General features: G+C 41.9%; 1 protein-coding gene across 1 annotated transcript in view; it reads right to left on the bottom strand.

The window, feature by feature from the left end:
- Polr2b (RNA polymerase II subunit B) overlaps positions 1–14,563 on the bottom strand; it is a 37,391-nt gene extending 22,828 nt beyond the window's left edge. The window contains exons 1-7 of the mRNA XM_032916037.1: positions 14,439–14,563; positions 11,922–11,994; positions 9,747–9,897; positions 6,272–6,384; positions 5,929–6,148; positions 5,243–5,401; positions 2,052–2,216 (exon numbers count right to left, since the gene is read on the bottom strand). Of these exons, the coding sequence (XP_032771928.1) occupies positions 2,052–2,216; positions 5,243–5,401; positions 5,929–6,148; positions 6,272–6,384; positions 9,747–9,897; positions 11,922–11,994; positions 14,439–14,457 (900 nt within the window). The 5' untranslated portion in view covers positions 14,458–14,563. The remainder of the gene's footprint in view (positions 1–2,051; positions 2,217–5,242; positions 5,402–5,928; positions 6,149–6,271; positions 6,385–9,746; positions 9,898–11,921; positions 11,995–14,438) is intronic.
- Between the last annotated feature and the right edge of the window lie 73 nt (positions 14,564–14,636).

The raw sequence follows: 14,636 nt of genomic DNA, 5'->3' as shown, positions 1-14,636 counted from the left end.
TTCAGATTTATATTTTACCTAAACGAATTTTATTAGCATGCAAAATAACCCTGACCTATTTTTAGAAAATACCAGACTTGGTATCTCTCAGAGACAGAGATATCTGTCAAATCCACCCAGTGTGAGCAATTTCACTTTTATGAACATTACAATTTCATAAATAGCATTTTTTATATATCTTAATGATGTATAAAATTTTTTATATATATTTTAATGACCAATGCTTTAAAGGCAAAAACCAAAATAAGACATTTCTTTTAGTTATATCAAATATATTTAGAGAAGTTTCATGGTGTGATTAAAATTTACTGAGTTACAGATGCTTTTCTTCTCAGTGTTTGTAGGAAGAAACATTTGGTCTATAAATGAAATCACTATCTTGAGGGGAGACTTTAAAACTGCAGTGCAGGGGTTGGGATTTAGCTCAGTGGTAGAGCGCTTGCCTAGGAAGCGCAAGGCCCTGGGTTCGGTCCCCAGCTCGAAAAAAGAACCAAAAAAAAAAAAAAAACTGCAGTGCAGAGCAGACCTATGTTCCATTCTTGCCCCCATCTACAGCCCCTGCAACCAAGTGAAGAGTTAGATAATTCTTGCTAGGGCTGTAACTCGTGTCTGAGTGCTTACCTAGCATGTGTGAACCAAGGGTTACTCCCCAGCACCCCCAGGCCCCCCAAAAAACTTTTTCCTGAGTTCCATTCCAATTTTAAAATTCTTAAATTCCAATTATACAGAGGAGTGGGCATAAGAAATCGTGGTACAATAAGAAGCTTGGCATCTGTACTGAGTGTTTTCTCTCGTTCATCCACAGTTCTAAATGTCCAAATCCTAATCATGGTACCGAAGGCCACATAAGCCAGTCAAGACCAAGCTTGGTGTCACATACCTGCAATCCCAACACTCGAGAGACAGGCAAGACTGCCAGCCTGTATACATAGTGAAATCTGGGTCAACCAGGGCTAAAAAGTGAGCCCCTGCCTCAAACAAATAACAACAATAAAAATCCCACAGATGTATGGTAGATCGAGTACTATTTTTTAAGGGAAACTCGATACCAATGTTATTACAAAATTAATTGGTTAATAATTTGGTTGGGTTTTGAAAAAGCATAACAACTAAAATACACTTTCAAAAGATTTAAAAATTATGCATTCTCGTAGAGTGAATGTTGGATTCATAGGCCTGTAAAAACTAGTCTATACTTCATCAGACCTAAAAAAACAAACAAACAAACAAACAGTAATTTTCAGAAACCAACGCAAGACAGGTCTTTCACTTCGCTGAGCCAAGTGTGGTAGCAGGCACCTTTGCTTACTTAGCCATTCTGGCAGCCCTGGAGTAGTAACTACTGGTGTCTCTGGAGTGCTGGTGAGTCCCAGCCTGCAGTGGAGCTGGCTGTCTCCATCCCCCCTTCTGTGTGCTCTGGGTACTAAAGTGAGGTGGGCAGGCCTGTGTGTTGAGAGCTTCTATCCACTCAGTCATCTTGATGGCCTGATTTTTTTTTTTAGTTTTTTATTTTAATAATTATACTATGACTCTATCAATGAATACTGTTTCCTAGGAAATAAACACTGACCTAAAGAAGTATAACATCTACAACTATTTCCAAATGGATCAGAAAAAAATAAGACAAAGAAAATGTGATAACCCTCGCTGAAACTGAGAAAAGACTACAAGAAAATTCTAGTACTATTCTTACGATTTTCCTGAAAGTTAGAAATTATTTCAAATAAAAAGTCTAAAACAAAGACCAGCTCTGGAGGGCTCATTCTCCATGTTCCTGAACTGCTCTGACTGGCATGTTTCCATGGTTTCCTCACTGCTGCTTCTTTACCCTGCTGACACTGAACAGCAGCCACTCCCGCCTTTCCTGTCTCCATTCTTACAGAGAACTATCAGGGAGGCTGGGGCTGAGTTACACTTCCACTGCACAGTAAATGCCACAGGCGTGTGACAGGTAAATTGCTCTGAAGAGCATTTCTGCTGCTTTAAGGCTTGCAACCATCAGCATCTCTAAGCGTCTAATAACAGGGAGCGCACATTTGCCTTCTCATTACCATTTCCATCATCTCTGGGTCTTCGAAGTCATAAATGATGTGCTCTAAAATATCTCTATCAGACACAAAGCCTAATGCTCTGAACACAATTATGATGGGAACTTCTTGCTTGATGTATGGTAATGTCGCCACGATGCGCTGGCCAATTGCACTCTTCTTCGCACCCTAGAAAAGCATGAGTGTTATCAGAACATGAACATACAAGAGCTCAGAGAAACACAGAGTACCAGATGGTCATCTTAGTATACATGTTACATGTCTCAAAAGAAAATGTCTATCTATTGTCCTACAGCTTCTTTTAAAAAGCACTCAAACCTGCTTACTAAATTCTTGTTCTTTAATTCGATGCAGGACCTCACTAGGTAGCCCAGCTGGCCTAGAAGCACAATGACCTGCGTGCCTGTCTATGGAGTACAAACACTGAGGATGTGCATCAGCACACCAGCACGTTTACTGCTTTTATGAACAACGTGATCAATGAAACCCAAAAGAACTCCCATGCTTGCCAAGATTCTCCAAGAATTACCAAATACAAAATTTGAAAATAGCTTTTGGCTGCCAAAGAATACAAAAAAGACTGTTACCTTGCCATTCCTATCCACAATAAGACAGGAATAAAAAGTAGATTGCAAGGGGGAACAGACTCTATGACGGGGGGGGGGGGGGGAGACGGACTAAGATGGAGAGCAGAGTTTGGAATGTACATACGTACATACATACATACATAGTAGAGTGCAAAGGGGCAGCTGGAATAAATGCTCAGTGGTTAACAGCACTGGCTGCTCCTACAAAGGACCCAGGTTCTGTTCCCAGCACCCACATGGCAGCTCACAACCATCTTTAACTTCAGTTCAAAGGGATCCAATGCCTCTTCTGATCTCTGCGAATTCTAGGATTGTACATGATGTACATACACAGAGGCAAAACAGTGATATACATAAAATAAAAATAAACCTTAAAAGGAAATACATTTCAGGGTGCTGGTCATGGTACAAATGTCTCAATCCCAGCACCCCAGAGGCAGAGAGAGACAGATCTCTGTGAGTTCCTGGACTACCAGGATTATATGGAGATCCCTTCTCGAAATAGGTTAGGATAAAAAGAAAAGGAAAGACAAGCCTAGAATGAAAAGCAAATATAAAATTAGAGCTCTCTAAATTAACATGGAGGCATTTCTTCCCTCATTCTTCCTCCTGAGCTGCATACACATACAACCCCAAAAGACATCACTAGCCCATGCTAGCGGTCATGGCCTCTCAGTTTTAGCTATATCGTTCTGCTTCACCTTTGTATCCCTCCTTGACTCCATAACTTCAGTCATGGTTCCCCCACCACACCTCAGAACACCTTCCACTGAAAGCTCATTCCATCTCCTGAGTTTAGCTGAGAACAAGTGCTTAGATATTACACTCAAATCTTCCCCTTGAGCCCTAAGCTACATCTTCAGCCTTCACCTCTCCAACTGCTATCTGGGTGTTTCTACTTGGTCACCTAACATTCCACTCCATCAATTGTTTGCACCATCAAGATGGGTCAGGTGGTGCCACACTAGCCTGGAGACCAGAGTTCAGTAATCAGAATGCAGATAAGAGCAAAGGAGAAAAGCGGCTCCACAAGTTGTCCTCTGGCCTCCATATATGTGCTGTGACACACATCTCCTGCCCCATCATCATGCACACATACAGAGTAAATACTTTAAAATTGATTTTAGAGTCTGGAGAGATGACTCGCAGGTAAGAACACTGGCTGTTCTACCAGAGGACTCAGGTTCAGTTCCCAGCACCCACATGGCAGCTCTCATCCATCTTTAACTTCGGTTCTGGGGATCCAATGCCCTCTTCTGGCCTCCCTGGACACCTGGTAATCATGTAGTACAGAAATACATGCAGGCAAAGCACCCATACACATAATAAAATAAATTTAAAAAATTACAATTCACATTTCAGCAGACTGAGGGAAGGCCTCAGTCAGTAAAGTGTCTACTGTAGTGAGCATAGGTGGGGCCTGAGCTCCATCTCCAGAACCACAGAAAAAGCTGCATGGGTCAAGAGCACTGCTGCTCCTCCAGAGAAACTAGATGTGAGTCCACATGGCATCTCATAGCCACCTGTAACTGCAATCTTGGGACTAACACCCTCTGCTGCCCTCTGTGAGCCCATAGCTGCGCATGTTGTACATATGCATGCAGCCAAAATACAAATACAAAAAAATAAATCAATAAATAAGCAATGTGTTGTGGCTTCCACTTGTAATCACCATGATGAAGAAGCACAGACAGGCCAGGCAGTCCTGGTACATGCCTTTCATCCCAGAATTCAGGAGGCAGAGGCAGGCAAATCTCAAGTTTGAGGCCAACCAGACCAGTACAGAGCAAGTTCCAGGACAGCCAGGGCTACAGAGAGAAATCCTGTGTTGTTGAAATAGCACCCCCCTACTCTAACCCCCCCAAATTAGTCTGATGAGGCTGGAGACATGATTGGAGTTTATGAATATATACTATTCTTGCAGACAATTGACTTCAATTCCCAGCACCCACCCTGGGCAGCTCATAACTGCCTATAACTAATTCCAAGATCCTATGCCTCTAGTCTCTTTGAGCAATTGCACTCAGATGCACATACCCACATATAGACACACACATACACGTAAGATAAATATAACTCAGGCATGGTGGCACAAGCCTTCTTTTATTCTAGAACTCAGGAGCCAGAGGCAGGCTTCTGAAAGTTCAAGGGTAGCCTGCTCTACAGAGTGACTTCCAGAACAACTGAACTACATAGTGAGACCCTGTCTCAAAAAAAAAAAAAAAAAATCTTAAATAGTCTAGTAAATAATAAAACAAGGCTGGGCAGTGGTGGTACACACCTTTAATCCCAGCACTTAGGAGGCAAAGGAAGGCAGATCTGAGTTTGGGGCCAGCCTGGCCTACAAAGTGAGTTCCAGGACATATAGGATTTTTTTTAAAAAGCCAAAAAGAAAGAAGAGGAGGAGGAGGAAGAGGAGGAGGAGGAAAGAAAAGAAAAAGAAAGAAGCAATGCCTCAATAAAACTTATAAACAAGCAATGAGACAGACGGAGCTGGGGCTATAGCTCAGTGACAGAGCATTGTACAAGGCTCTAGGTTCAAGCCCAGTAAAGCAAAGCACAAAGGAAAAAGCCCAAACGTCGAATACTCCAGCCTTACCACCATACCTGTCCTCCTCTGGCCAGCATGCTAACCCATATAGTACTGGTGGGTCGGGAAGAATTCTCCAGGCATGAGCGGCATTCTCCTGTATAGGCGTACTTGGAATCCTTTTTGGCAAACACATAGACTGTGTTTGTTGCCATTTTCTCTTGAGCTATCAGAACCTATAGAAAGAGTAAGAAAATTACAGCCAAGAAACCAAAAAGGTCATCGAAATAGAAAGAAGTAAACCTGCATGGTTATATAATCTGGTCATATGGGCTCATACTTCACAGAAATACACAAACTTCAACAACGGGCAAACCTCTAGTTCACATTATGCACAACTTCACAGTTTTAATTTACAAAAGTTTAGGTATCACACCTTAAATAACTCACCTGTCACTTTCAGGTAGGGGGTGTGTGTGTGTGTGTGTGTGTGTGTGTGTGTGTGTGTGTGTGTGTGTGTGTGTGTGTGTGTGTGTGTGTGTGTGTGTTTAGCCGTGAAGGCCAGAAGAGGGCATCAAACACCCTGGAAGTGGAGTTACAGTGACATGTGGAGGTACTGAGGACCAAATTCTACCCTCTGCAGGAGTAGCATGTGCTCCTATGCCCTGAACCTTCTCTAGCCCTGAGAATGCACACCTTTTAATTTTACTTTAATAATCTAAATGTTAACTATCATTTTACTGTGTTTTAAATACCACTGTACCTTTTCTGATCCATTAATAATAAAATAGCCACCAGGATCCAAAGGACACTCATTCAGCTCACACAAGTCTCGGTCTGTTAAGCCATTCAACAAGCAATACGTGGAGCGCAGCATAATGGGGATTTTCCCGATGAAGGTTTTCTGGTGCTGAGTCTGCAGCTGCTCTTCGCCCTCTTTAATGACCGTCTTCGTTATGTCCACGTAAAGCGGGGCAGAGTACCTTCAAAGGAAAGCGGGTCAGAATTGGCCGTAAGTCATTTGCAAAAATAACTACGTAAGTTATATTTTTTTAATTTTATTCAGTATCAGGTGCTAAGAAAGAAAAGAAAAAGGTCTATCTTACGTGAGATTTCTTAACCTGGCTTCATTTGGCATCATTGGTGAAGGGGCACCATCTCTTTCCCAATGAGTAGGTTTGGAGAGGTAAATTTGTTCAAACTTCAGTAAATATCTTGGCTAAAATTAAACAAAAGCATAAGTTTCGAAAGCTAGGCTCTTACTATACACTTATCATCCCAGCGCTTAGCAGGCTATGGTGGGAGAATCATGAGCTTTAAGCCAGACTAAGCAATATAGCAAAATCTTGCCCGAAAATACATAAAAAAGTTGTAATTGACATTAGCATTTTAAGTAGAAGCAACTCTACAACCTGACATGTGGATGCTCTAAAGTCAAAATCCACATTACAGTGATGTGGTTGTCCTGTACTATATTATACATAAATACCATATTATTGTTTATATTAATACTTATATTATATATTGTTATATAACAATGTAAGTTATTATATAAGTATAAATAATAATTAAAATATTAATTTTTTGCCAGGCATGGTGGTGCACACCTTTAATCCCAGCATTCAGGTGGCAGGGTCAGGTAGATCTTTGTGAGTTTGAAGCCAGCCTGATCTACAAAGCAAATTGCAGGACAACCAGGACTATAGAGTCAAACTGTCTCAAAAATAAATAAAATTGGGGTTGGGGATTTAGCTCAGTGGTAGAGCGCTTGCCTAGCAAGTGCAAGGCCCTGGGTTCAGTTCTCAGCTCCGAAAACAAAAAAAAGAAAAAAAAAAAAAAACCTTTAAATAAATAAATAAATAAATAAATAAAATTATTTTGATTTTTCCTAAACCTAGGTAATATAAATATTATCTTTGACAGTAAATGCCACATGTGTAGGTACCTAAGGAAGCCAGGAGAAGGAGAGGGTGAGAGACCTTCACAGGAACACTAGGAACTGAACTTAGAACTTTTATCTCTTCAGCCCAGAGATGTTCTCTTATATCTGATTGCTTCCTTACAGACGACAAGAAGGTCTTTTTCACTGGGAATGGAGGAGCTGAGAAAGACTTTCACCTAACTCAAGATGGCTTCACTCTGCATCTTAACTACATATCCAAGACAGGCCTCTTCCGGGAGCCTCATGCCTCCACCTCCCACATGCTGATATCCCAGGCAGGCAGCACATCTGGCTCAAATAGGCGTTATCTACTGCACATGTCATCTGCTCTAAATTTATTTCAAAAAATCAAAACTGCATTCTCCACCCCCTGCCACCCACAGCCATCCCCACCAGGCATTTTACTTATGTTTTACATCCTGAGAGAAGAAACCCAAGAATTTCCTCCTGTGTATTTATCCTGGTTCTCCACAATGCCAGCTGAGGTTGTGAATACAATGACACCAAACTGACAAGACAGAAGCAAATTTTTCTGCTACTCTTATAAAACTTAGTGCTGCTTAAATCTGGGGCTAACCACTCCACATTTATTTTTCCTGTCTGTGGTGCACAATAATTTTTCCAGTTCTAAAATCAGTGATTTCAAATTCACCATGTAACTACAGTTCATCATGACAAATAGAAACTGGACTATGGCCTGGTAGCGGTGGTGCACACTTTTAATCCTAGCAAGTGGAAGGCAGAGGCAGTTGGATCTTTGAGTTCAAGGCCAGCCCGGTCTACCAAGTGAGTTCCAGGAAAGTCAAGGCCACACAGAAAAATCTCTGGCAAAAAAGAAAGGGAAAGGGAAAGGAAGGAAACAAAACTGGGTAATGAACGACTCTGGCACACAGCCTGATAAGAACCCGGCGTCTGCTCTTGAGAACAGGACGCTTATGTGCACCATGATGGCAGTGTGCAAGCACAGAGAGATATTAGAAATCAAAACGATCCTTATTGATGCCTATACACTTCTGTGCGCTCTCACTGGTGAGGGTGGAAAGTACCCAGTGTCCAAAGGGGGCGAGAAGCTGGGAGGAGAGGACAGATTCAAGCCTAACTCTCCAATCTTTACCTCTGGACCCTTCCTATTCCAAGCAGACACCACGTACAGTGGTAACGCACTCTATAGCCTGTAGCACTCTTCACAGTTTCTCCAGAGCCTTTGATAAGCTGGCTCCATCTTACCTTTACCCAGTGTCCTCGAACCAGACACATCAATCTATGCTGCTCACTGTCGGCGCCACCCACTTCTCAAGCTGAGTGCATCAACCGCTTTCTTCTTTAAAGACCTAAACCACCTCTTCTGAGGAAAGTCACTCCTGCCTTCACTGCGAGCTCAAGTCCCCATTTCCCTGCCCAGCCAAGCTTTAGGAATGGCTTCTTCCTGCAGTGTTTAACACACTGGCGCTCTGAGGTGACTTTTAACTCTTCACTTATGAAGAGAAAATCACTTGGGAGATTTTTTTAAAAAGCACACTATGGTCCTTTTTCTAGCACATTCCCTAAAAAGACCATTTGCTTTTGCTTTTAAGGCAAAATTCTGTGCAGCAGCTTCAACTAAAATAAGAGTAATAGACCAGCCCTTCAGATACAATTTAGGAAAGGGACTCGGCTGGCAGGACAATGACCTTTCCTTCTCTAGCTCTTTCTGCCTTATGTTGCTTTGCAGTTTCCCTGTGTCTCAGAGACCAGGATGCTACTGCAGCTGCCTCTCTCCACTTCTCTGCAACTGGGAACAGTCAGTCACTATTTTGGACTTCTCTGAAACAATTATTTTTAAAAAACTATAAAATTATACCCTTGCTAAAAGTTATTTTAAAACCACATGTATATGAATTAAAAATCAGTAAAAAAGTTAAATGAGCTATTATGCCCAATTTCCCTTTTTGATCTCACATTTTAGTCATGTATTCCATGCAATACAATAAATAAAAATCAAGAGTCTGGGAATGGAGGCACACTCCACAAGAAGGCCCAGTCAAAAGGATCATGACTTCAAGGCCAACCTTAGTAACAGAGAGACACTTTGTCCTAAATAAATAAATAAATAAATAAATAAATAAATAAGAGACTGTCCTTCAACAGCCTTTCTCTTATGATTCTTAGACTGCAGGAGAAATTGGTTAGAAGAGCTAAAACAACAGAACTGTTTCCAGTCCATGTCTCAGGGGCTCATACAGAGTTCTCTCTTCCCAACTACTAAGTACTTACTGAGGGCACTGGGTGCATGCCTATAAATCCTAGCTACTAAGAAGACTGAGTCAGGAGAATATAGAATTCAAGGCCAGCCTGGGCAACTTACCAAGGCCTTGCCTCAAAATAAAAAAAAAATTAAAAAAAAAGGGGGGGCACAGACAGAGTTTAGGGGTAGAATTTCTACCTAGTGTGCATAAGGCCCTTCAGTCCACCCCCAAACCAAAGCGTACATACTATCTGAGTAAAGATTAAGGTTTTTCATCACTGAACAAACGCACATCTTCATTAACAAAGATAAATGCAGAGCTCGGTGGAGGTGCCGTAGGTATTCTGCAGAAGCTACCGAGAGAGAGAAGGCCTGGGACCCAGGCTCTCCTTCACCTGAGCAGTAACCTTCTTACCGGCTCTTCAACCTCCCCACTAGCGTGCTGAGCTTCAGCCTGCAGGTCAATCGGTGGTGCATCTTCCACAATTCTTTGAACAGACATCTGAATAAACTCGTCAAAGGAATCCAGCTGCTGTCTGACCAAGCCTTTTTCATCAAAGTAAGAACTAGAAAAATATTAAGTTCATAATCAGTTGCAACTCAATTTGTTTTCTAGCATATTTCTTCATTTTCATTTAATCCAGCAGTTCTCAACCTGTGGGTTATGACCCTTTTGGCAAACATCTAACTCCAAAAATATTTATATTACAACTCATAAAAGTAGCAAATTTACAGTTCTGAACAACATGGAAAATAATCTTATGGGTGGGGGTCACCATAAGAAGAGGAACTGTTTTAAAGGGTCACAGCTTTAGTAAAGTTGAGAACCGCTGACTTAATCCACTCAACAAAGACTCATGAGAGTCAATCATTACATAAAGCCAGGGGTGTTTTCTTTGTAGGCATGTTTGAGAGGGAGAAAGGTGGATAATTAAATAACAACTAACTATAAGGCAGCTTTGATCTGTAAACAAACTTCATTCAAACTCCAAGCATTTCCCACTGCTAGGTTATATGTGACTGTCAGTGTGGCGATCTTGTCATTTATTTTTGAGTGTCCTTTCTGTGTTTTACTTCAGCTCAATTACACTTGGAAAAGGGTTGGAATCTGGACTAAAATACAACTTTGATGTGACTTTACTCATTCACAATAATTTAAAAAACAGAATTAGATTAACATCACCAATAATACAATAAGTGCACCTCCTAATACAGTGTGCTATGCTTCTGCCAAAGGACTCATCCAAACGCAATACAAGGAAAGCCAGAAAAACTACAATCCATGAATACTGTACTAAGTAACTGAGCAGATTCTTATCTTAAAAAGAGAAGACGGGGTTGGGGATTTAGCTCAGTGGTAGAGCACTTGCCTAGCAAGCACAAGGCCCTGGGTTCGGTCCCCAGCTCCGAAAAAAAGAAAAAGAAGAAGAAAAAAAAAAAAGAGAGGACACACTGAGAAACTGTTTCAGATTGAAGGAAGCACAAAAATAAGACATAGAAGAAAATGTATGAGGCAGAAGAGATGGTTCAGCAGAGACATAGCTCCATGGTAAAGAGCAGGCAGCTCTTCCAAAGGAGCCAAGTTCAGTTCCCAGCACCCACATGGCGGCTCACAATTATCTTCAACTCCAGTCCCATGGATGCCCTCTCCTCTGGTCTCCCTGGGCACCTGCACACTAGGTGGACATAAACTCACACAGGCATAAACACAAAAAATAAAAGTGAAAGAAATAAAGAGAGAACAACAAAGCGTGAAACACTCAGAGCCCTGAGGCAGGAGGACTCGCAAGTTCCAGTTCAGGCCTGGTCTCAAAAATCTAACTGACAAAATAAATTCCAGTAGAAACCCTAGGTCCAGGGGGGAAAAGATGAGAAAAAAATTTTTCTTCTTTTGCTATAAAATTAGTGAGATAACTTGCAAAAATGTAGATTCTGGAGGTTAAATAAGGCTATTGTATCAGTATTAATTCCTATACTGTGATTACATTAAAGTGCCTGCTATTTACTCTTCAATGTTTCTTGGGGAAAAATGCACAAAAAAGGAAGAAAAAAGAAAGAAAAAACTTATGGAGGCCAGGTGTGGTGGCACATGCCTGTAATCCCAGCATTAAGGAAGCAAAGGCAGACCCGTCTCTGAGTTTGAGGCTGGGGTTTACAAAACCAGATCCAGAATGTCCAGGGCCACAGAGAAAAACCATGTCTCAAAAAACAGAATAGCATAAGGTCAATATTTAAGGGCTTCAATGAAGTACATAAATGAATTTTTTAACTTTTCTCTAAGGTGGAATATTTTAAATAAATAAATAAAGCCAGGTATGGTGAGGTGTCCCTGTAGGATTCCCAGCACTCAGAAGGCTGAAGCAAGAGTGCTGTAAGTTCAAACCAGCCCAGCCTACAGCAAGTTCCATAGCATGCAGAGCTGCATACAGTCCTGTCTGCATAAAACAAAGCAACCCTGGAAGTAACTAATATATGTTACTTACACATTAGCAAGCACAGATAAGGCCGAGGTCTACCTAGAAGGAACAGAACAACGGGACCTCACACCATCTTGTATCTACTAAAGCTGTTCCATTTGGTCTAAAGTTACCTGATCACGATCCAGCATGCTTCCTGCCACAAATCTGGAGTGATTTCATCATCATCTTCATCATATTGCATATCTGCAAAAACAATACACTATGCTCACTGGCCATGAGATGCCACAAGTCCACACGTTACCTCTATGAAATAAATAGCACTCTGCTAAGAGGCAATCACTTCACCCCATTTTCCTAGAATTTCAGAAAATTAATGTCTTATCAATATTCTTCCTATATACAGAGATTTTACAGCAAAGTTTCAGTTAAGTTGTGAGAATTTGCAATTTCTGTCTGCTCCAGAAAGTCCGTGTAGCGCTTAGCAGGAGCAAGATCCTCTAACCAGCAAGGCCTCAGAGACAATGATGAGAGAGAAAATGGTTTAAATAGCTGAGCAACACCCTGGGGTGGTCTGTGACTGCAGCATTTCATACATTTATATACGCATATTTCACCTGTATACTGCATACATGCATGTATATGCATACTTTTTTTTCTTTTTAGAGACAGGATCTCACTATGTAGCCTAGCTGGCTGGAACACACTCTGTACAAGAACTGGTCTTAAACTTACAGAGAGCTTCCTGCCTCTGCCTCTTAAACCATGAGTAAAGACGTGCCAACAAGCCTGGCCCATACAGACTACATGTTCCAAAGATTACCATGACTGTGTTTCCCAACCCTCTTAGTCTAAGAGATCGTGACCCTCCTACTATCAAGATCAGGAGTCAGCTAGGCATGCTGGTTTCAGCACTCAGGAAGCAAGAAGTAGAAGGATCATCATAAATTACAGACCAGTCTGAGAGACATCATGAGACCCTGCCTCAACAAGAAACAAAGATAAAGGGTCTATACATCCTCTCCTTGAATTCACATCATTTTCAACTCTCCAGGAAATAAAGCCTGCTGCTACAATGAGGTCACATGGTTTTTCAGAGCATGGGTCAGAAAAGGCATTGTAAGTCTAACTTCTTTGCTCTGAAGGCCAGAACTGTTACTAAAAAAACTTCTAATACTTTCCCAACACTCACTGCTAAGCCAAACTGTAAGAGCCACTCACAGGTGTTCCAGTCAGAAATCCCAGGCAGGTCCTCCAGGCCCCTCTTGGCAACACTCAGATTTTCTTAAGTCTTATTTTTATTTTATGCATAAGCTCTTTATGCATTCTTGCATGCATGTGGCCAGATATGGACCACTGGATCCCGCAGATTTATGTGTGGCACTTTCTGGGAGACTAACCCAGGTCCTCTGCAAGAGCAACAAGCGCTCTTAACTACTGAGCCATCTCTCCAGCCAACTTGACTCAGAAACTTTGAAACAGAGTCAACTCATGCCCACCATACCCTGTACAACTTTCCAAATAGTATGAACTTGTTTCCTCGGTGCCTAAGGTTGACTGCAAGGTGTTGGCCACACTAGGCAAAGCTAATACCGGGCTACATCTCCAGTCCAGTATGAAAGCTTTATCTGAGCGTCATGTTCCTGTTAAAAATATCTGAAGAGTGAAATGTGCTGTACAGAAATATATAGTCTAAGGACCATGAACCTGAGATCAAACTCCAGGACCTACATGGTACACTCCATGTGTGCACCCACACACATACTCACAAAATAAAGAAATAAATGACATAGTGGCTTTAAAGCTTCTAAATTTCCTTCAAGTTAGAACTCTAAAAAGAATACAACGACTCTAATAGGTTTTAATGAGGTATGAATGGGTCTGAGATGTTGAGGCAATTTTAAAAGTTGAAGCTACTGTTTCCTCGAGAAAAAGGGAGGGGGAGGTGTAAAAGACAGTTACAAAAAATGAGAGCTGGAATAAAACGATTTTTGATCAGAGGAGAGGGAGCGTTAAAAACACAACATGAAAATAAAGTGGGTAGGACTAAGAAGTGTGAAGTATGAAAAGTGAGAAACCATTTTGTCCTAGTGAAATGGAATACAATGGACTACATGTCATTCTAGAACTGTCATCTCGTGGGAAGAAACCACTTAAAGGCCATTTTTAAGTCAATTTACTTAAACTGAAAACAGTGTGAAGGAATGTCAACCCAGAACCCATTCTTTGTCCCTAATACGTCCAGAGTTTAACAGTGTCTAACACACGGACGTAATCAAAAATTGAGCTACCCGTGCCTAGATATAAGGCTCAGAAATAGCTTATGTGCAGACGGCAGGCCCTGGGCTCAATTCCCTGTGCCGTTTTTTAAAAAAGCTATTCAACTGTTAGTTCAAGCTTTTCGACTAAAATGATAAATGAAATCAATCAAACAACCGAATGTTAATAAGCTACGCTACGTCGATTCTGGTTACAGATTTAACGGGAGGCGGTAGAGGGAGCAGTCAACCTGACCCAGGAACGTGGAGCATGCACTGCTAGCAAAGCCTACATCGTTCCCGGGCTAAAGTGTAGGAGCCGGGCAGCCGGGCGCGCGCCACGGACGGGATGCGGTGGCTGGCGCAGATCCTTCATCCCCCATCGTCCCGCCTAAGTGGCTAGCAGGAGGCGTGTCTTACGTGGTCACTTACCCTCGTCGGCGTCATACATCTTGGCCAAAGGTTTCTGGAGCTCTTAACTCGAAATCACAAAACTAGAGTTGAAAAGCGCTGCAGCAAACTCTGAGCGCCCGACGAAGTAATTTCCGTCTCCGGCGTTCCCAGAATCCTCGGCGTCAAAGCGAGGGGGCGGGGAATGAGAGATTTGCGCCTGCGCAAATAGGAAACGGC

The sequence above is a fragment of the Rattus rattus genome, chromosome 11, assembly GCF_011064425.1.
Source record: "Rattus rattus isolate New Zealand chromosome 11, Rrattus_CSIRO_v1, whole genome shotgun sequence".
NCBI lineage: Eukaryota > Metazoa > Chordata > Mammalia > Rodentia > Muridae > Rattus > Rattus rattus.
Note: the sequence above shows the minus strand (reverse complement) of the source record. Positions and strands in the feature narration are given on the sequence as shown.